Source organism: Neoarius graeffei, chromosome 26, assembly GCF_027579695.1.
Source record: "Neoarius graeffei isolate fNeoGra1 chromosome 26, fNeoGra1.pri, whole genome shotgun sequence".
NCBI classification, from domain to species: domain Eukaryota; kingdom Metazoa; phylum Chordata; class Actinopteri; order Siluriformes; family Ariidae; genus Neoarius; species Neoarius graeffei.
Window position 1 is genome coordinate 35203675 of NC_083594.1, and position 23094 is coordinate 35226768.

Here is a 23094-nt window from a genome sequence, read left to right on the forward strand (position 1 = left end):
TTTAGATTAAATACATGTATTGTGTGTTTAAGTTACCGGTATAAGATTATTTAATTTGCTTCAGAATGTGATTGTCTCAGTTCATCTGATTATTTAATTAGCCTTTTACGTTTTAATCAGTGAAAATGCATGCATGTACAATGCACAAGTTATAACGCCTATCCTGTTTTAATGAGTCACAGGAGACTGTCAGTTCAATTCCATCCAATTCTCTAGACGGCTTTGTTCTCTGGCTTTATTTTGTAAGGTGGGGGCCTCCGTGGCCGACGTGTTACTATCGGATTCACTTTTCGATGGTTCAGACTGATACGGTTCTACGTGTATAGCAGTAGCATGTACACACACTCCAATTTCAGGACCATCACAGTCAGATGTATTACTATCTGAGCAATCTGAAGAATCTCCAATAAATCCGAAAGAAAAGGCCATTGCAACCACTCTCGCCTGCCGAGTCTGGCTTTGGTCTATAGCTGTCAAAGGCCTTGGCCTTAAAACCAGTTAATGCTGTGACGTCACGCACTCAGGGCTGGCTGGCTCAGCGGGGCAGCTCGAATGCCAACGTTGCGGTCGATTTTAACCCTCAAAAATATATATATATTTTTTATTCCCATTTATGCAGCATACAAGAGTCAGGGATGGAGATGCTATCCACTCAGAAATGTATTTAAAAATAAAGGTTCTGCGTATCTCCTTTACAGCTCAGACACCACGTTTTCTAACAGACGTTTAAATCATCCAACTTGAAAGCCATTGTAATAGATAGAATCGGTCATCATTTCCCAATACTACTGTCAATCATCTCAAGCCTACTAGCATACTGAGCAACAATGAATAAAAAACATGTCCTGGATACCTGAGCTACCGATTTGTCCGTCTCTGCAGTAAAACATTATGTTTAAAACTCCTGATGCAAAACGGTGTGCTGACGAAAAAAAAAAAATTCAAGACAACTGTTATGACACCAAAGATGGTTTTCCACTCATGTGAGATGCGCAATCGGTGCAACAGAAGGGAGGGAAATTTCTCAGCAATCGAGTGCATTTATATCAGACTGGAATTATAGTAATTACAGTAATTACAAGAGGACAGCTCAGAGAATGCAGTTGGGGTTTCTCAGACTGAGAAATCATTACTTTCTGTAGAAACACACGTCGGTCAAACGGATACACACACAGCTCTGACAGCTAGACGTCTCTCTGGTTTGTCTTAAATGCAACAAACTAAAGTTAAACTGTACATCAGGACTTCTATATAGTTTAGCTTACTATATTATAGGACTTATTATCAGCTCATTACCAGAGTACGGGGGATGCATGATTTATATGCATATAGTTAAATCATGAAATTATATTCCGAGTTACCTATAACTGATGCCGTTTATTCAGTCGTCTTGATCATAACATGAAAATGCATCAAAACATTACGAAAAATTTTAGTGGTGAGGTCACATTAACGAGGTCATAAAGCTGACATCACTGAGGTCTGAATCAGATGAACAGCCAAATGTCTAACTTCATAAAAGCTTCTAGACATTCAAAAGACTGATGTATGAAAGCCTTCAAGACAGAAAGACACACACACACACTCACCGTTCCGCCTGGTTCCCAGCCCTTAAGGTAACGGTAGGTAGGTGTAGGAGGGGCTGATACCTGAGACAGAGCAGGTGAGGGGGTGTGGCCTTTGCCCAGATCGTGCCCTTGGTAGGCGGCACCAGGGTGCCTCGGGACCTGTAACACACACACACACGATGATTTAATGGCCTACAATGGAATAATGAGAAGTATTAGCAAGCGAAAGAGAGCAGTAGGTGATACTGTACACAAACCCCAGGTGAGTGTGTGTACATCCCCCCACCCAACCACATAGGTTTCCAGCCTTGGTTCTGGAGAACCCCCGTCACACATTTCCTTGCTCCAACATGCTCTTCAACCCAGGAAAGACTGCTAATTAGCAGATTTGTTACATCAGGTGTGTTAGAGCAATGAATTACACTAAAATGTACAGGACGGGTTACTCCAGGACAAGGGCTGACACCCTGTACTCTATGTAAAGCCCCAGAGCCGTCCAAGGTTCCTACAAATGTCTAACACTACGTTCAGACTGCAACCTGAAACGACCCATATCCGATTTGTTGTGAAATCCGATTTTTTTGTTAGGCCGTTCACATTACCAATTATATGAGACTTGTATGCGATCTCCAATATGAACGGAAAACGACCCAAAAGTGTCACGCATGCGCAAATTGACACGTAATAAACACATCTACGTAATACGTAAAAAAAAAAAAAAAAAAGCGCACTCTTCAAGTTTGCAAGTAAAGCATGGAGATGAGGCGAGACCTGGCGATGTGGTTTTTGTGGCGGCGGTGGAACTCACACAATAATCTGATTAATGTGGGCAGCAGACTAATGAGACCGAAGGTGTCAAATTACTGGAAATTTCCAGAACAATCTTATAATCTTGTAATACAGGATGGTTTAACATCCAGGTCCCTACCAAATCCACCATTAGCTTCAGTGCTTAATTTGTAAAGTGGGAGGTCCCGGAGCGCAGAGGATGACTGGCTCCGGTGCGAAAAAAAAAAGAAGAGGGGGGGCGCTTCTGGGCATGTATTGTAATAACACTGCAAATTAAGTTCATCTGCGAAAAACCCCGCTCACACTCTGCACTTGAGATAGGGACAGTGTTGATCGCGGCCAAGAGGCCCTTCAGTTCATCTGGGATGAATTCTCCATTACTTTCCCTGAATTCCCTGAATGCCCTGATGACATGTCGTGGGTCATTGATGCAAAACTGCTGGCAGAGCGCTTCCACTTCTTTTTTCCCCGAACAGCGCGTCTTCCTCCCGCGGCCACGGAAGTGTGCACCCTCCTTTTCCGTAATATACAAACATATTTTGTGGATGTCGTTTCATGAGAGAAATCACCAACAAGACGGATATCAAAATCAGACATTAACACTAAATAAACTTGCATTTATTTATTTAATTATTTGTTGTTGTTTTTTTATTTTGTTACATAGTCAAGAGAGGTGGTGGATCACCGGATCCAGTGTAAATAGCTGCCGGAGCCAACGTCCGAGGTTCCGGAGCGCGCTCCGGCTTGCTCCCCCTCAAATTAAGCCTTGATTAGCTTGATCAATTCTATAAAAGTCTATTTAAATTCTGAAAACTGTACAAATGTTGTTTTCCACCAAAGAGGCGGGATTAGCCAACGCAGAATAGTGACGTTTGTCTCTTGTTGATGACGTGTAGGTCACATGAATGCGACCTGTCCGGTCAGACTCCAGTCGCATGTGAAAATAACGGATATGCATCGGAATTAGGACCACATATCCAAGCGGCCTGGGTCGCATGTGAAAAAATCGGATCTGTGTCGTTCAGATTGTCAATAACAAAATCGGATACAGGTCGCATATGGGCAAAAAAAATATCGGATATGGGTCGTTTCAGGGTGCAGTCTGAACGTAGTCTAAATGGTGCAGCAATTATTCTGACTACTGTCAAAACAATGGTGTCATTCTGCTCGTCTGAATGAGCACACAGAAGCCTAGTTTCTGAATGCATGCCCACGTCATGAGCATTAAACAAGAATAAACCACTGAAGGAGGGAGCATCAGGAAACAGATGTCAGAGATAATGTACTTGATGCTGCTATTCTAGAAAGAGGAACAATGCAACCACGACACTGGACGGGACGTGCAGGGGTCTTTAGAGCAAGCCGTGGTCGAGTTTTGATAGGGAGCTGGGATTTGGGGGAGACAGAGTTAGTGGGAGAAAGGCAGCAAGTGACAAAATGAAGTAGACCTGGACAGAGAGACGGGATATTTTATAAACAGATACAAATGCTAGTCTAGCCTCCTAACTTTGTCGTGCTGAATTGAAAATCATTTATTTATTATTCTCTCCCATTATTTTGTGTCCCACACGTGATGCTCGGTTTCTGTCAGTTGCTAAGTGACTGAGTGTCATGTCCTTTGCTTGTTGGTGCAGGTAAATTACTGGCAGCCAAGCAAAGCTAGAGTGGAACTCTAAGAAAAAGCCTCTGTCTAAAGGCCAATTTATGCTGACAACGCAGTCCTCGCAGATGGCGTCGCAGATGGCGTCTGCGTAGCCCCCCCCTTCGCAGACGCTCTGCGCGCACCTCCCAAAAATTGTGACCACCGCAGAAGCCTCGCAGACAGCGTCGCAGACGAAGGCTCTGATTGGTCCACTCTACATCCGCTGTACACGCACTTCCGCTTCCCTACTTTCCCGGTTTGGTTTGTTTTCACGACCGCCATTTTTAAAAACACGAGCGAAGATGGAGCAGCACGAAGAGCGGTTGATCGAGGAAGTACGTACATCTATACGTCTCCAGTTCTAGTCATTATAAGTAACCGGAGGATAAACACTCCACTAACCACACCCACCAACTACTCCTAGCGATTTCACGACTTCACGCCCCCTTGCGTTGTGGCGGTGAATAACATCGCGCACATCTATTACTCCCCGCTCAACGATAAATTACAACTGTCTGCGAAAAGCTATCTGTGAAAGCCTTGTCGCAAGAGCATGCAGAGGCCCTAACATCTAGATTATGCTTCAAGGCAAGTTCTCTCACTTATGGAGCACATTATTAATAATTTTGTACTTTGTACTATAACAATACTAGAGCGGCGGATACAATTATCGACACCTTTTCAGAGTTATCAATAAAAAACTATTTTACAAAAGTGAGTTTCAATTACAACAGTTATTATTAGTTAATCAATCAACCGGAACCCCCCCCCGTCGTCTGATGACACGGCTCGTTACCCGAGATGGAATTTTTTTAGCACGATCAGCAAGTTGAGAAAAACCCGGACATCATCATCACAGGTAAGCATGGTGGAAAGATCATGAAAATGATTTTACTGATCAAATTCACCGATATTTCACAATATCCTTGTCGAAACCTCCTTTCTTTCTTACTCTTCATTTGACAGTCGCCATTTTGTATCTAAATGCGCGTTTGAGAAGTCACGTGAGGTGTCGATAATAGTGATCGCTTTCACCAGTGTCCACCATCATCGACACCCTGTGGAATTAAGCGACGTTTACAACTGTTATGGGTCGATCTTTGTGTAACGTTGAAGTAGATGAAGTACTTTCAAAAAAAATAAAAGTCCTGTGATTGCTAATTTTTTTCTGATTCATAACAGAATGGAATGCTTATAGAATATTTGGAATCCTATTGCAGTAAATAGAATTAGACCAGAATTAAATTCCTAGTATATAAAAAGTTACATGCTTGAAATATTCAGATTTTTCTATTCCATTCAGAATTTTTTTTTTTTTGCAGTTTGTTGTAAATATCTACCACATACGGTATTACAAGATCAGTTGACATTTTATATTTTGGTTCGAGGAATGACATGCGACCTTTGTCCTGGATTTTCATGTGGTTACAGTGTCAACTGCCTGTTGACATTTATTGGTAAACTACAAAACTAGAAATTAATACAAACAATGAATGATTAACAAAATCTGATCTATGAAAATACTTAGAAAGTGGGTAGAAAGTGGAACAAAAAGATTTAACGACACAGGTTAAATATCATCAGTTCATTTGTTTACAAACAGAATTACTTCCTCATTTACGTAAAAGCACAGACATCGATATATTTATATAAAATATATTTTGTATGAAATACAAGTATATAAAACAAATTTTAAATAAAAGCTATTTTGTTAACTTAATACCGCATACCGATTTTTAAAAATGAATAAATCATCAGCGTGTTGGTAATTATGGAATGGTGTCGATAACTGTGGACAAAGGGGTCAATACTTGTGGAATGGCGTCACGTAATCTGATACACTAAGTAATCGGAAATCAACTCCTTTGTTCCCAGTGGAAGTTTGAGTAACTATTCATACACAATTTACGTACTGAAAGTCTTCTCTCCTTTTGCAATGGCCAAAAGATCGTTAAGGCGTCAATAATTGTAGCTGCCGCTCTAGTGCATCTCAAAAAAATTAGAATATCATGAAAAAGTTCAATATCTTCCATCAGTTATTTAAGAAAATGTCAATATATTCTAGACTCATTACACAAACTAAAAATGTTAAGCATTTTTCTATTTTAATTTTGATAAATGGCCTGCAGCACAAAAAACAACCCACAACATCAAAATATTAGAATATTTTATTTAGAGTTTGAATAAAAAAGTATAAATACCATGTATCTCTCAGTCTAGTTCAGTACACACCACCACAATCATGGGGGAACACTGCTAACTTGACAGATGACGACCATGGACACCCTCCACATGCAGGGTAAGCCACAGGTGGTCATTGCTGAAAAGGCTGGCTGGAAAAGGTGCACAAGCAACAGGGGTGACTGCAGCCTTGAGAGGATTGTTAAGAAAAATTGAGTCAAGAACTTGGGAGAGCTTCACAAGGAATGGACTGAGGCTGGTGTCGGCACATCAAGAGCCACCACGCACAGATGTCTTCAAGAAAAGGGCTACAACTTGCATTCCGAATATCAAGCCACTCCTGAACCAGAGACAACGTCAGAATCATCTTATCTGGGCTAAGGAGAAAAAGAACTGGACAGTTGCTCAGTGGCCCATAGTCCTCTTTTCAAATGAAAGTAAATTTTGCATTTTCATTTGGAAATCAAGTTCATAAAGTTTGGAGGAAGAGTGGAGAGGCACAGAATCCAAGGTGTTTGAAGTCCAGTGTGAAGTTTCACCAGTCTGTGATGATTAGGGGTGCCATATCATCTGCTGGTGTTGGTGCACTGTATTTTATCAAGTCCAAAGTCAACACCACCATCTACCAGGAGATTTTAGAGCACTTCATGCTTCCATCTGATGACGAGCTTTTTGGAGATGCCGATTTCCTTTTCCAGCAGGACTTAGCACCTACCCACAGTGCCAAAACTACTACCAAATGGTTTGCTGACCATGATATTACTGTGCTTGATTCACCAGCCAACTTGCCTGACCTGAACCCCATAGAGAATCTATGGGGTATTGTCAAGAGGAAGATGAGAAACACATGACCCAAAAATACAGACGAGCTGAAGGCCACTATCAAAGCAACCTGGGCTTCAATAACACCTCAGCAGTGCCACAGGCTGATCGCCTCCATGCCACGCCTCAGTGATGCAGTAATTCACTTTAAAGGAGCCCCAACCAAGTACTGAGTGTATAAATGAACATACTTTTCAGAAGTTGGACACTTCTGTATTGTAAATCCTTTGATTGATCTCAGGGAATATTCTAATATTTTGAGATACTGGATTTCTGATTTTAATGAGCTATAAGCCATAATTATCAAAATTAAAACAAAAAAGGCCGGAAATATTTGACTTTACATGAATATAGAATATATGAAAGTTGACCTTTTTGAAGTATATTAAAAAAAGCATTTTCACGATATTCCAAGTTTTTGAGATGCACTAATAGTGTCTCAAGTCTCCATACATGGGGGAAATTAACACTTTTTAGCAAAATGTCTTCAAAATTTCTCACACCTAGTTTATACTGTACCGGTGAGTGGCCAGCGTGTCCACCTCTCGATCGGGAGATCGCGATTTCTACTCACGGTCTGGTCATACCAAAGACCATCATAAAAATGGTGCCTACTGCCATCTGGCAAGGCATGCTGCAATACAGATCCGAGTGGGGAGTCAAACTCTCGTGGTTACCAGAGGACTAGCCCCCCCCCACTGTAACCCTAGCTATGTAATATAGGCGAGAGGCCGAGGGCTACGAAACGGAGATCGGTGCTGCCAAACGTACCATGAATGGTGCGGGAAGGACTTTGACTTTATACGGTACATTTTTTTCAGATAGCCATTAAGAATGCCTTTGACAAAAGAACAATGCATCAAACTCATTCGCATGGCTAGAGCACAAAGATCATTTAAAGGAACACATCTGAAGTGCAATTATGTGCATAATACTAGATGCGTGAACACGAGTTCCTCAGGAGTAGGAAAGACGACCCCCTTGTGTGTGTCAAAGAAATGACAATCATACATAGGAAACTTTGAAAATAAGTTTACATTTAGCTAAAAAGTGTTCATTTCCTCAATGTATAGAAACTTTTGGGAAACCCTGTATAAATACACTTTTTTTTTTAATTTGCAGTAATTAACTTGTGTATTGAAAACCTTGTTTGAAATTGCTTGCCTTCATGAACACATCAGCATAGATTTAATATAAAATTAGTTGTCAGTGGTTAGACACACCCCGTTTATACCATGTTTCCTGTGAACCAATTACGTAGTGATCAGGCCCGTCACCAACCCAGCTAATGGTTATATGACACTGCCGTCACATTTAGGATTTGTTATGCACTGATGGCCTAGTCATCTGAAAAACTCTGAGGTTTTTTTTATATTCTATGCTATTAAAGCTTCTCTACAACTCTGAATTTCATTCATTTTTTCAGGTTTTTGCCTGATGCAGCATGTTGGCCTTTCCAAAGTAATCATTTTCACACACTTTGAAGATATTCCATTTCTGTAGGGGTTGTGTTGCACATTTTGACCTGCTCTTTGTTGCAGGTCATTCAGACTGATGACTTTTGTACACGGACAGCTTTGGTCAAGCATGACGTGAAGGGCAAGTCTTTACCAAAACACAAGGCTTTCTCAACAGGTGGCTGCCAGACTGCTACAAATACAAAATAAATAAATAAAAATTTAAACTTTGAAAATTGATGGCATATTCTGTTGCCGGCCTCCCTCACACGCTGTGTGTGAGCAAAATGTTCTCAGGTGTGACCACAGTGTTACATTTAAACCTCCAGCTGCAGACAGACAGCGCCATTTCACTCTTAAGAGAAGCCATAATTGAGGCACACACTCAAACTGTTCAGCTTGATGTTGTATGGTTTTTGGCTGGCTTTATGGATAATGCCAGCTGAACATGCTAAAAGTAGAGGGGAATTAACTGATCACGAGGAGATAAGAGGAGAGGAGGTAAGACATAAGGCACTAAAAGAGAAGGGAAGATGATAGAAGGATCAGGGATTTGGTGTTGTTATAATCCATGACTTTTTCCACATCTTGAGACAGTTTATTTAGCTAAGAAAAGCACACACACACACGTATGACAGAATAGTGATGGGATGCGAATGTACTGATGCAGTGACTCACGCTATACACTGCTGCCACGCCGGGATGCGCTGGAAATATCCGCTCCTCCAGTGACAGTGGTGCTCTTGGGATTCTGGAACACGCTAAGTTAAGGAAAACTCTGGAACAGCTTCAATACAGGTTTAAGAAGATCCATCAAGGTCTAGCAATGCCAAAAAAGGCCAGTATTTAAACATTAACACATTAGCATATATTATACAGACACGGGTGTTTTACTGGGAAATACGCCACCCGTATTTTTCATATGAACTACATCCGGGACAAGGAGAACAGCAACTGTGACATATTTAAATAATATTGGATGACTTTGAGCGGGAGATCAGATATATTCCATTCAGCTAGCAATTCATATCTTATCGACATTCGGCGCCCTGAGACAGCACCGGCCTTGGTTCAGGCCGTTGCTGAGGCAACATTTCCCCCTGAAGGTCACTGCCGGGAGACACTCTCGCCCTCGCATTCCTTCTCTAACTCTCTGCGGTCGCCATTTTTACCCCCAGTGTGACAAGCGGGTGCGTGACCAGCACCTTCATGGCTGCAGGAGCGGACGGCTGCTTGCTTGCGCTGGATTACCTCCTCCCCTACCCCCCCTTACCCCTGATTCCCCCCCTCAAGTCCCATGTTTAAAAAGTGTACTTGTGTTGTTGTGTGCTTATGCAAAAGGTTTTTTAAATGTTCCCACACTGTACTCCTGACAGGAGCATAGTGTGTGTGTGTGTGGGGGGGGTTCTTTTTTTCCTCATCTCTCCTCATGTTGTGTTTCCTTTTTATCTTTATCCCTGTCTTCCTGTCCTGTCTACCCTATGTCAATTGTATGTTGTATATGTACGGACAGGTTGACGGCTAATTTCGCTGGTACATGTGACTAGTGACAATAAAGGGCATCATCATCACCATCATGATGATACCGAACGAGTCAAAAGATGAGGAATTAAAGATCATGCTAGCTGAATGGAATATATCCGATATACAGTACTATGGAAAAAAAGCCCGCCATTATTATACATACACATTTGATGGAACAATTATAGATTTTACAAAAAGTTAAGAACAGGAGGGTAACTTACCAATATTGAATGCTGATTCTGATCGAATGCAATTCAATGTTCGGTCAATCCGATGTACAATGTTCTAACAATAAAAAAAATGGTACAAGTCCAAAAAGCCTGAACAACCAAACTTCTCATCTTATTATCTCTAGCCGCTTTATACAAGCTATATCCAGGTTGACGGTTCAAGTTCAAAGTTACTTTTGGTAGGAGTTAATTATACATTGCAGTTGTTCAAAAATAAAAGGGCTCTGCTGAGTGACGTCCACAAGTGAAGTCCTCTTGTAAAAGTCTCCGTCACTTTTCCTCACCTCCAAGTAAAACTTATTTCTACTATTGCTGTCTTTTCCAGTTTTTTGATGTCTGTTGGTATGTTTTTCTCTTGTAAATATGCCTGAAGAATATCCAGAGAAGTTTTGGTAGCTTTTCGGGTGTTTAGCGCGTCTTTCGCTTTCAAAATTCTCTCCAAATCTTCCGCTTTTAATGAAACAAACCTCATGGCCATGTTTGTGTACAAACTGTCAGTCACTCGCTAGCACAGAAGTTTTATATCTCCGACGTGTCTCTTTTCCAGTTTTTCGATGCTCGTTGGTACGTTTTTCTCTTGTAAATATGCCTGAAGAATACATAAATGAAGTTTTGGTAGCCTTTCGGGTGTTCAGCACATCTTGAGTTTCAGTTTTCAGTTTATTTATTTAATGCTTAAACCTAGCACTGGATTAGCCTCATCTTCTCTCTTTCCCGACTGACAAAGAAATGATTCTGTGTATGCGCAGCAGAAAAGTTGTGTCATTGGATCTTCACATGAGCTCTGATGTGTGACGTCATGTTGTCTTGACAATGTGCAATGTTATAACAATATTGCACACTCAATCTCCAGTGGGGAGAGTGGCATAATACATGAAGGATAAGCGATATGATATTGCATGCCATCAATAAACCCAATAGAAGGGAATAGAATACAGGTTTTTATTCTGTAGAAAAAAGTGGCCCGTATGCATAACAATTTTCAGTATTTCACTCATGACGAAATCAAAATGAGTCGTTTTCATAAATTTGGGTACTTTTGTGTCTGTGTCTATATAATAAAAAGAAAAATCACACGCTTGAAGATATGAAGTTTATCTTCTCGTGTTGAAAAACTCATTTTTCACACGAAATGCATCGCGCATCTGAGCGACATATTTTCCGATATTTCACTCTGATGACGTCACGCCCAGCGTTTTCCTGCTGATTAGACGCATTGTCAAAATGGTGAACCTGTTCAAAGTTACATTTTTTGATTAACTTGCATTTGTTTATTTTTAAATGGATATCTCCAGATAACATTACACGGTGGCACAAAGATATGAAGTTTGTATTTTTCAACATGAGAAGATTTTCATCACTCGAAGATAAATTTCATATCTTTGCAACACCGTGTATAGCCTCTACACTACCGTTCAAAAGTTTGAGGTCACTTTGAAATTTCCTTACATTTTTAAAGAAAAGCACTGTTCTTTTCAATGAAGATCACTTTAAACTAATCAGAAATACACTCTATACATTGCTAATGTGGTAAATGACTATTCTAGCTGCAAATGTCTGGTTTTTAGTGCAATATCTACATAGGTGTATAGAGGCCCATTTCCAGCAACTATCTAGCCTGGGCCCACCCATCCTAAGCGTGACGCAACATGAGGGCCTGTTGCGAGCTTAGTCTGGCCAGGCAAGCTATCTACAGCTCTTCCAAGCTCCCGAAAAATTGGGAGCCAATCAACTTTGAGCATCTCCAACGGCCCTGGGTAGAGGCGTGTTCAAGGCAGTGACGTAGTAGAACTGCGACCGGAAGCCATAGATTGTTTACAGAATCTATGCCGGAAGCGCTTCATTCACTAGAAACATTACGAACATTGAGCAAGTTCTCATTGAAAACGGAGCAAAGAGCAGCCCTGGAGGTATTTATTGAAAGGAAGGACGTTTTCGCCTTGCTCCCGACCGGCTTCGGTAAGAGTTTAATCTACCAGTTAGCCCCGTCACGTCACATACGTCAGAGGAAAGAGTGATGTGATTGGTTTAAGCTTCGTCACAGCCTTTTCTGGCTTCGACCAGTAGCAAACTGAGGCATTTCAGGGAGGCGGGTCAACCACGCACTTTGGGAAACGGTTGGGCTTAATATCTTTGCCAGACCAAATGCTCGCAGAGCTTTGAAGTCGCGTTAGCCAGACTAGCAACTATCACTCCAGTGTTCTAATGGTACAATGTGTTTGCTCATTGCCTCAGAAGGCTAATGGATGATTAGAAAACCCTTGTACAATCATGTTAGCACAGCTGAAAACAGTTGAGCTCTTTAGAGAAGCTATAAAACTGACCTTCCTTTGAGCAGATTGAGTTTCTGGAGCATCACATTTGTGGGGTCGATTAAATGCTCAAAATGGCCAGAAAAATGTCTTGACTATATTTTCTATTCATTTTACAACTTATGGTGGTAAATAAAAGTGTGACTTTTCATGGAAAACACAAAATTGTCTGGGTGACCCCAAACTTTTGAACGGTAGTGTATATATTTAATATATTGTAAAATAGAACAAAAAACTGTGTCCACAGTTCAGTTTAACCCTGCTCTGTGCTGACTAATATCATACTGAAAGCAAATAACATCACATGATACACAGTGAGTTAAGCAAGTCAGAATTCTAAAAAAGGGGGGGCCCGACTACACCACATCCCTTCATCAGCCAGCAAGACATCCAGCATAAACCCAAACATGGAAGATCAACATGACCTGGCGCTCAGCATTTCTGGTAAACTGGACTGAACAAGTGTTGTTCGTTGCATCATGACACAATATAGTGACAGACACAGAATGACTGCAAAAGGAGTCTTTCATTTATTATCTAAACTTTGAAGGTCTTTTCGTTGCTGTATTCCGAAACCATGTGACATCTGAGATGACAGGTGATACCAAGCCACGACAGTCACAGACTGCTGTTGGTCTGTAACAGGTACATTCAGGAAACTTTTCCTAACAGCAGGAATTGCGCTTTCCACACCTCAAGCACTCCATGCCCTGACAAGTGACAGCAAGTATTTCATTTGTGTGTGTGTGCGTGTGTGTGGGGAGAAGAAAAGAACGAGCGGTTCTCTGTTTCCGTGTTAGGGAGAAACAGGAGGGTCACATGATTTCAAGGAAAGCGTTCCTCCTGCCTTCTCTCTCAACACCCTTTGGGTCCTCCGTTGAAATCCAGCTTCTCCTCCATATCTCTCTCGCGCTCTCTCTCTCTCACACACACACACACACTGGAGTAGTCTCTCTTTGTTGGCAGGCTGCCAACAGCACCACTGATGATCAGAAAGAGAGGGGGAAAAGGAGGAGTTGAAAACGTAAGGCAAGCAGTACAACAGCAAGACCGAGGAAGTGAGGTAGAGAGAGTAAAACCATAAAACATGAGTAAAATAAAGAGACATCGAGTACAGTGGCACAAGAAATGATGCCTCACTGATTGCCAAATGAAACCCACACAGACTCTGTGTGCGCGCGTGCGTAAGGATGTCACCGTGCATGAGCGTTTGTGTCAATTTGGGAACGTCACTCAGCTGTCTGTTACTACTTGTGTCACATTCCTAAATGAGAAAAGTCAGCCCATGTCATCAGGGTCATCTCCCTGGCTCTGGGGTCACAAGTTCAGGGCATACGAGGAAGTTATGAACCTGCACATAATTCTTCTTGGAGCTCCACCCTCAGCGGAATGGAACATGTGCACTTCAGCAGGCTTAGGAAGCAAATTCCTGTCTACATGCAGCCAGGTATGCTGCCAGAATATCACAATAGGCAGCACACACACACACACACAACATTATCGCTGAAACTTGATCATGTCCTTTACATTCCATCTGAAAGGAAGCTGCTCATTCAGGCACCATTCCTGGGCAGCATTTTTGCCCTCAGTTTAGTCTGCCACATTTGTAAGGCAGCATAAGGGCAGCCAGTTTCTATGTACTGTATACCGTACATGCATGTACAATACAACAGCATGCAAAAGTATGCATAGGTGTTGAGGGCTTTCAATAGCCAAATGGGATTCTCTGTCTGCAACTGCCAATTCGCATCCACCAGCCAGCTTTCTCCAACCAGGTTTAAGCTACATCCACACGACAACGGCAACGAGATTTTTTTTTTAAATATCGCGTCCACATGGGCAACGGATCAGTAAAATATCAGGTACATATGGCAACGTAACGCTTGCTGAAAACGATGCAATACACATGCCACACCTCTACGTACGCTGTAAGACGGTCCCATCAGAGACACCAGAACAATAGAAGAAGTAGACGCATGCGCATAAACCCCTTCTTCTGTAGCATCAGCCACATAAAGTTTTGATTATTAGTCAGTAGCGTAAAATAGTATCTATTGTCTAAGACACTTATTTATATTTCATATTAAAACGTCTATGTAAATTAATACATCGAAAGCCTGGCGAGGCGCTGAACGTTCTTCTGCCTTCGCTTTAAGAGAAATTCAGGGCGAGCATGAGCCTAGGTTCTTCCCGGTCACTGTCACACGCGCACACCTTCTCACTCCCTGTCCTATGGCTATAGTCCCTTTAAATCACGTGCTCGTTTTCTGAATGGAGACGCGGAAAGAGGAATGAACAGGGGTAGATGGAGAGAGAGAGGAATGAACGGGGGTAGATGGAAGCCGGTACGCCAACATTCTGAGATCCTCCAGAATCCTTTAATGGTCCGGAATAAATTGAATGCTACACGTTGATGGATTACTTTGTTCTTCTACGCCCCTTTTGAGGAATGTATTGTCGGACTTAAACCAACATCTGAAGAGGTGAGATCGCTCCTTTTTTTTCCCTATTTTTGCTGGCGGGATTGTCATGTGGTTGTGACGTCATCGTAAACAAATCCGTTCTACTCATCCAGGCGACTTCGCAACGGCGCCGTTGCCAGATTTTTCCACTCCGTTCTCAAAAGATTTCGTTTTGGGGCACCCAAAACGCCGGTGCCATGAGGACGCCAGGCCGAAACGATAAACAATTTTATCAGATTCACCTGAATCCGTTGCCATGTGGACAGGGCCTTAGTTAGCAAGTTAACTAGGCGATAGTTTTGGGAATTGCTGATTGTTTCCAAGTATTAGATTAGATTCACTTTATTCATCCCACATCGGGGAAATTCACGTGTTACAGTAGCAAGAAAAGGTCATACAGACAACAAATAAAACTGAAAAATTAGACAAACGAAAGATTAAATACAGACGGCTATTTGCATTATCTACTGTGAAAAAGTATAGAAAAAATTGCCTTATCGAGAGGCTCGGAAAAATTGCACATTACAGGTAGACTCTGTATATATACACACACAATATAAATATAAATATGCATAAAACTAGTTTAGGGCCTATATTATTGCACATAATTGCATTGATGAGAGATGGCAGAGGTAGTAGTGGTGAAAGTGCAAATATAACGACAAACAGGTTATTGGTGCTACATTACAAGTTGTGGGTGTTATATAGTCTGACATCAGCAGGTATGAATGACCTGCGGTATCTCTCCTTCTTACACCGTGAGTGTAGCAGTCTACTACTAAAAGAGCTGCTTAAAGCCCCCACAGCCTCATGTAGGGGGTGAGAGGGGTTATCCATGATTGAGGTCAGCTTGGCCAACATCCTCCTCTCACCCACCACCTCAATGGAGTCCAGAGGACAGTCCAAGACTGAGCCAGCCCTTCTGACCAGTTTATTAAGTTTCTTCCTGTCCCTCTCTGGACTTCCACAGCCCCAGCAGACCACAGCATAGAAAATGCTGATGCTACCACAGAGTCATAAAAAGTCCTAAGCAGTGTCCTGCACACACCAAAAGACCTCAGTCTTCTCAACAGGTGGAGACGACTTTGGCCCTTCTTGTACAGGACATCTGTGTTGTTAGTCCAGTCCAGTTTGTTGTTGAGGTGAACACCCAGGTATTTGTACTCCTCCACGATCTCAATGTTCAAACCCTGGATGTTCACTGGTGCAATTTGAGGAGCCGTCCTTCTGAAATCGATCACCACCTCCTTTGTCTTGCTGGCGTTGATGCGCAAGTGGTTCAGTTCGCACCAGGCGACAAAGTTGGTGATGACCTCTCTGTACTCCAGATCGTCCCCCTCTGACACACGTCCAACGATGGCTGTATCATCTGAGAACTTCTGGAGGTGGCAGCTGTCCGTGTTGTAGCTGAAGTCAGATGTGTAAAGAGGAAAGGAGAGAGCACTGTACCCTGTGGAGCCCCTGTGCTGCAGACTACCACATCAGAGACACAGTCGCGGAGCTTCACATACTGCGGCCTGTTAATGAGGTAGTCGATGATCCGTGCAAGTTAAACGTTTGTGGAAAAACGCAGACATTTTTGCATCCTATCTGAACCTAAATAAACTGCCATCTGACATCAGAGCAACAAAACATCCATCTCTGAAGCATCTTAGCTTCCCTTGTCAGTGTTGCCAAACAGAAAGATGTGAATATCTTCTCTCGAAAACATGAACAGAGGTTTCAATAAAAAAAAAAAACAACCCGAAAACAGTCGTGGTGTATATTAGAGCAACTTCACTAGACAACTACAATCTTGATTCCAAAAAAATTGGGACACTGTGTAAAATGTAAATAAAAGCAGAATGCAATGATTTGCAAAACCTTTTAAAACTTGTCTTTTGTATTCTATTGAATACACGATATTTAAATGTCCAAACTGATAAGTTGCATTGTTTTTTTGTTTTTTTTTTAAATAAACATGCACTCATTCTGAATTTTACGCCTGCAACGCATTCCAAAAAAGTTGGGACAGGGGCCACAAAAGACTGAGAAAGTTGTGGATTGCTCAAAACCACCTGTCTGGAACATTCGACAGGTAAACAGGTTAATTATCACTTGGAAAGGTTCAGTCGTTCACAAACAAGGACGAAGCAAGGTTCACCACTTTGTGAAAAACTGCATGGACAAATAGTCCAACAGTTTAAGAACAATGTTCCTCAATGTACATTTGCATGGAATTTCACCAAATCGACAAACCATACTACTGAAAGAGTCAGAGAATCCAGAGAAAATTGCTGCACCTAAGGGGCAAGGCCGAAAACCAAACACTGAATGCCTGCGACCTTCGATCCCTCAGGCGGCACAGCATTAAAAGCAGACATAAAGGTTTGAAGGACATTACTACACGGGATCAGAAACACTTCAGAAAACCGTTGTCACAGTTCATCACTGCATGTACCATGCAAAGCAATAGCCATATAAATCAAGATCATCCAGAAACGCCACCGAATTCTCTAGACCCAAGCTCATCTTTGATGGACTAAGTGGAAAAACGGAAACGTGAGGTGTGGTCTGAGGAGTCCACATTTTTAATTATTTTTGGAAAAAAAAAAATCACTGACATTGTGTCCTCCGGGTTAAAGAGGAAAAGGACCATGCAGATTGTTACCAGCACAAAGTTCAAAAGCCAGCATCTGTGGTGGTATGGGGGAGTGTTTGTGCACATGGCACAGATAAAATGAACATCTGTGAAGCCACCATGAATACTCAAAAGTTACATACAGGCAACATATGCTGTCACCCAGATGTCTTTTTCAAGTACGTCCCTGCTTATTCCAGCAAGGCAATGCCAAGCCACATTCTGCATGCGTTACAACAGACTGCCTTCATGGTAAAAAGAGTGTGGGTGCTAAACTGGCCTGCCTGCCTCCCACAGAAAACGTGTGGAGCATTATGAAATGCAAAATACGACAACGCAGATTCTTGAGCAACTAAAGTAGCAGATCAACCAAGAATTGAATTTCACATTCAAAACTTCAACAGTTTGTGTCCTCAGTTCCCAAATGCTAACTGAAGGCTGTTAAAAGAAAAGGTGATGTAACGCAGTGGTAAACTTACTCCTGTCCCAACTTCTTTGGAATGGCTTGCACACATGTTCAGATGTGTTGCATCAAACTCAGAATAAGTTATTTACAAAAAACAATAAAAGTTTATCAGGTTGGATATTAAATATATTGTCTTTGTATGGTATTCAACTGAATACAGGTCGAAAAGGATTTGCAAATCATTGCATTCTGTTTTTATTTATGTTTTACACAGCATCCCAACTTTTTTGGAATTGGGGTTGTACAAGAATTCAATACGGAACTCTGCTGCTGTTCACCACAAGCTTATTGTTTATATAATGTTTTTTTTTTTTAATGAACCTAGTTACAGCTAGTAACTTATTACTTTTTTACAGTCATGGCTTCAGTTTTGCAGCATTCCTGACCTTGGTAACGGGTAATTAAACCAAAAAAAAAACAAACAGTGGCTAGAGATTGCAGCTACAGCCGATTTATAACCAGTTTCCTGCATTTTTTTTCCCACTGCAATGATGTGACATGTACATAACGTGCATTACGTATATCTGAACACATCAGTCCCATCCCCCCCCAGAATCACAGGCAAGACAACCAGCAACTGGCGCTAGTTAGGGTACATGATAGGATAGGATAATGGGATAAGCCTACTACAAATAGGGAGGGTGAAAGATAGCACCTCCTTTCTCCAAAACATGTTGACATTTTTTTCAAGCTGGTGCTCATGCTACATCGCAGGGCAACAGAACACATTAAAGTGCTATCTGTCCTCTTCTGCATACAGGAGCTCACAGATGCTCATGACTGTCTCTCTGATTGACAGGCAAGAGAGGAATAAGCTCCTTCCCTCTCAGAGAACACGGACAGTTTTGCACTCTTGGACTCCTGGCCATGGCATCATCAGGATTTGAATTCATAATTTCTCAATGGGGGGGCGGCACGGTGGTGTAGTGGTTAGCGCTGTCGCCTCACAGCAAGAAGGTCCGGGTTCGAGCCCCGTGGCCGGCGAGGGCCTTTCTGTGCGGAGTTTGCATGTTCTCCCCGTGTCCGCGTGGGTTTCCTCCGGGTGCTCCGGTTTCCCCCACAGTCCAAAGACATGCAGGTTAGGTTAACTGGTGACTCTAAATTGACCGTAGGTGTGAGTGTGAGTATGAATGGTTGTCTGTGTCTATGTGTCAGCCCTGTGATGACCTGGCGACTTGTCCAGGGTGTACCCCGCCTTTCGCCCGTAGTCAGCTGGGATAGGCTCCAGCTTGCCTGCGACCCTGTAGAACAGGATAAAGCGGCTAGAGATAATGAGACGAGAATGAATTTCTCAATGGTGGGTTGAACAATTCTCTGTAGGACCACTCAGGAGCACCTCTGTCTGGAATGTGCCATCCAATAATAATTTAAATATCTATTATTGAAAAACACAAACAGGTTACTGGAGAATAAGCAACATACTAAAAGTGATCACTATTCCGTACTGATGTACTAACTAAATCATAACTCCGTTAAATATTATGTTAAAATGTACTTGCATCTAGTTTGTTGCCTCTGAATAAACCATAGACTTTCAAAGAGACAGCAGAACAGAGTCTCAAGAGACAACCCAAGGATCCCCTCCCTTCAAGAGCTAGGCTCTCTGATGAAGCAAAAATAACCTGCTATGGATGGCCAGTTTTTTCCCCCCCAGGCTGAATAGAGCTATTTCTCTGTGGTATTATTACCGCACATCCTTAGAGACAGGAGATTGTGTGTGTGAGAGAGAGAGAGTGCGACCCTGCATTCACACTAGGGAACAATCACACCCTCCAGGTCTGTCTCTTGTGGACGTGAAATGACTATTACTCTTGTCGCTTGTGGGCGTACAAACTTTTCCTTTTTCACCCCCAAAATAAAAGGTAGTAGCCAAACCGTACACAGTTTACTGCATGCGTTTTACACGAGGGTTACTTTTGCTTTAATATTATAATAAAACCCAGGAAAAGATGAAACCACGACTACAACTTTTTGCATGGCAAATACTGTTGATGGAGGCAACTTGGGTAAATGGGGAATTGCCTGTGAGAGATGTGAAGCAACCTGTACTGTAAGATTTTACTAGAGCCAATCATTTGCATTTATTGCTTTACTGCGTCATAACCATTTTGCATAAAATTAAGGAAATCTCAAGTCAAATGGGTCTCTATTGTGTCACTGCACAGGAAATTCTTGGTCAGCCAAAAGGAGGAGTGTGTGAATGTCAGCGAGAGAGAAAGAGCACATCAAACCTGACCTTACTAGACCGAACAAAAAAGATGCAGGTCGTGAGTGTTCTTGAAGAACGTGCATTTAAAAGTTCCATCAACAGTGCTGTGTTTGCACCTCAAAACACAGTGTAGCTTTGTTGCAGCTGTTGATGGTGCAGGGAAGAGCAGCAGGCTGCAGTGTGTGAGGTCATTCAGTACTCAGTACAAGCCTGCCTGCGCGCACGCACACAGGATTCTGTGAAGCAGGATCGCCTACGTGGCAGCTGGGTAGAGGGGCTAGGACTGAGAGAGAGAGAGAGAGAGAGATGCATGTGTGCGCACGCACACGTGTGTGTGTGGGGGGCAGAATGCATAGGCTCCAGAGAATATGCATAGAGCTGAGGAAGCTACAAAAGGTAACATGTCTCCCAAAGTTGGCAAAGACAAATGTGAATCAAACATCATGTGTCCATGAACTCCTGTTCCACCCGAACTACAAACAAAATTTAACATATTAGTAAGCAATAAGTCACTTGTACTTTTGTCTCTTGTAGGCTTTTAGCAAATCGCCACTGTTGTCGTTTGTGGGCCGCATCCGGCCCTTTGGTTCATTCTGACCGGCCCGCGTAAGGTTAATTAGAAATTACAAAATAAACGCATTTTCTAATTTTACCTCATGCATGGACTGAATGTGCATTGCTTTTATTTTGAAGTTGTGTTCAACAAAAACGCAATGCGCGCGACATGAAATTCCACGAAACCTAATCCCGCGATAACTACTTCCGTAATTTGTCCAGACCAACCACAAACTTGTACGTCATCCTTCAAACGATCCAGCCAATCACAGTGTGACGTCACCAGCAGGTGCCGGAGCCCGAGCCGATCTGTAGATCTGATACCTACACCGAATCGACGTTTTCAGTGATGAAGTTTAACAAATCCAGGTATAGATCCTCTCTCACCGATAATCATCTGTCAGCTGTGCTTCGCATCTCCACCTCAGACATTCAACCTGACTCTGATGCACTCGTTAAAGACCAACAGAGACTAGATTTCTCTCACTGAACAAATAAAAAACTGAAAAACGCCAAATGAGGTGATCAGACTACAAATGTGGGCATCGTTATTATAATATGATGTATCTTGCTTAATATTTGGAGTAGAAAGACAATATTGTGATGTCTTTATTGTGTTTTGGGGTGAATGTGACTGAAAAAAAAAGAAAAAAATGGTACAAACGTTCATGTTTTGTTAACCATTGTTTTGGGAAATTTGATTGAATAAATGACATTTTTTGTAAGGCAACCTCGGTTTTTTCCATACTCTTACCAGTCTTAGCAGCTTGTAAAAACAATGTTATTTACTGCTTTATATAAAGAAATACAATTAATATTATGCAGAATTTAGTTCAGCCTTTTGGTCCGGCCCTCCACAAAATTCTGTTTCTCATGTGGCCCCATGGAAAAAATAATTGCCCACCCCTGGTATACACTATCCATCCATCCATCCATCCATCCATCCATCCATAACCGCTTATTCTGTGCAGTAGGGCTGAACGATTTTAAGAAAAAATTGAATTGCGATTTTTCTGGCAGATATTGCGATTTCGATTTCAACCACGATTTTTTTTCTTTAAATCAAGTTTCAGTGCAAATTAATTAATACAATTAATTCCATAAAGCTAATGCAAGAATGAAAACTGAGGTCAACAGATTTCAAATGTAGGCCTGTTTATTAACATTGAGTGCCTGAGGAACAAGTTATCTCATCTCATCTCATTATCTGTAGCCGCTTTATCCTTCTACAGGGTCGCAGGCAAGCTGGAGCCTATCCCAGCTGACTACGGGCGAAAGGCGGGGTACACCCTGGACAAGTCGCCAGGTCATCACAGGGCTTACACATAGACACAGACAACCATTCACACTCACATTCACACCTACGGTCAATTTAGAGTCACCAGTTAACCTAACCTGCATGTCTTTGGACTGTGGGGGAAACCGGAGCACCCGGAGGAAACCCACGCGGACACGGGGAGAACATGCAAACTCCACACAGAAAGGCCCTCGCCGGACCCGGGGTTCGAACCCAGGACCTTCTTGCTGTGAGGCGACAGCGCTAACCACTACACCACCGTGCCGCCGGAACAAGTTATAATAACTTAAAATAATAAAAAGAGAGCCATCTTTCTTAAGTAAACTTTTGCTTCTTTTACTTTTCCCATCTACAACATATCAGACATAAAAAAAAGGTTGATCAATGGCTCAGCAGCATCAAAATATTGCACTTTTGTAAAAGAATGTACATAAGCATTATAAATTATAACTAGAGCCAACAATTCCCCTGTGGGAAATAAGAGTGATGCAGTGGCTGTAGCAGTCGCTATTGCAGGGCCCCTCCCTCCTGTGTGTGTGAGAGTGAGCGAGCAGCCCCTCCCCCACCCGCGCGCTCAGACACAGAGACAGAGAAAGCGCAGTTTCTCCTCACAGTGCTCCCTCCAAACAACGGGGATTTACACGAAAACGGAAGGAGATATTCACAAAATTCTTTCACACTGAGTGCCACAAGGCTTTCCTGAACGTAATTTTTTTTGTCTGTAGTGTAAAAAATGAGGACAATTTATTGACGAAACAAAACATGGGTCAGTTTAGGAGCACTGAGAAAAACCGCGGCTTTGACGATCCCAAAATCGTGTTGTCTGAGATCGTGATTTTCGGTCGAAAACGATAGATCGTTCAGCCCTACTGTGCAGGGTCGCAGGCAAGCTGGAGCCTATCCCAGCTGACTATGGGCGAGAGGCAGGGTACACCCTGGACAAGTCGCCAGGTCATTGCA

At 42.3% G+C, this 23094-nt stretch overlaps 1 protein-coding gene across 5 annotated transcripts in view; it reads right to left on the reverse strand.

Moving 5' to 3' along the window:
• The window catches only part of eif4g3a (eukaryotic translation initiation factor 4 gamma, 3a), a 185988-nt gene that overhangs the window by 135810 nt on the left and 27084 nt on the right, over window positions 1-23094 (reverse strand). For all 5 annotated transcript variants that reach the window (XM_060910167.1, XM_060910166.1, XM_060910164.1 and 2 more), the window contains exons 2-3: window positions 9138-9210; window positions 1590-1727 (exon numbers count right to left, since the gene is read on the reverse strand). In XM_060910167.1, coding sequence (XP_060766150.1) covers window positions 1590-1727; window positions 9138-9210 — 211 coding nt within the window. The remainder of the gene's footprint in view (window positions 1-1589; window positions 1728-9137; window positions 9211-23094) is intronic.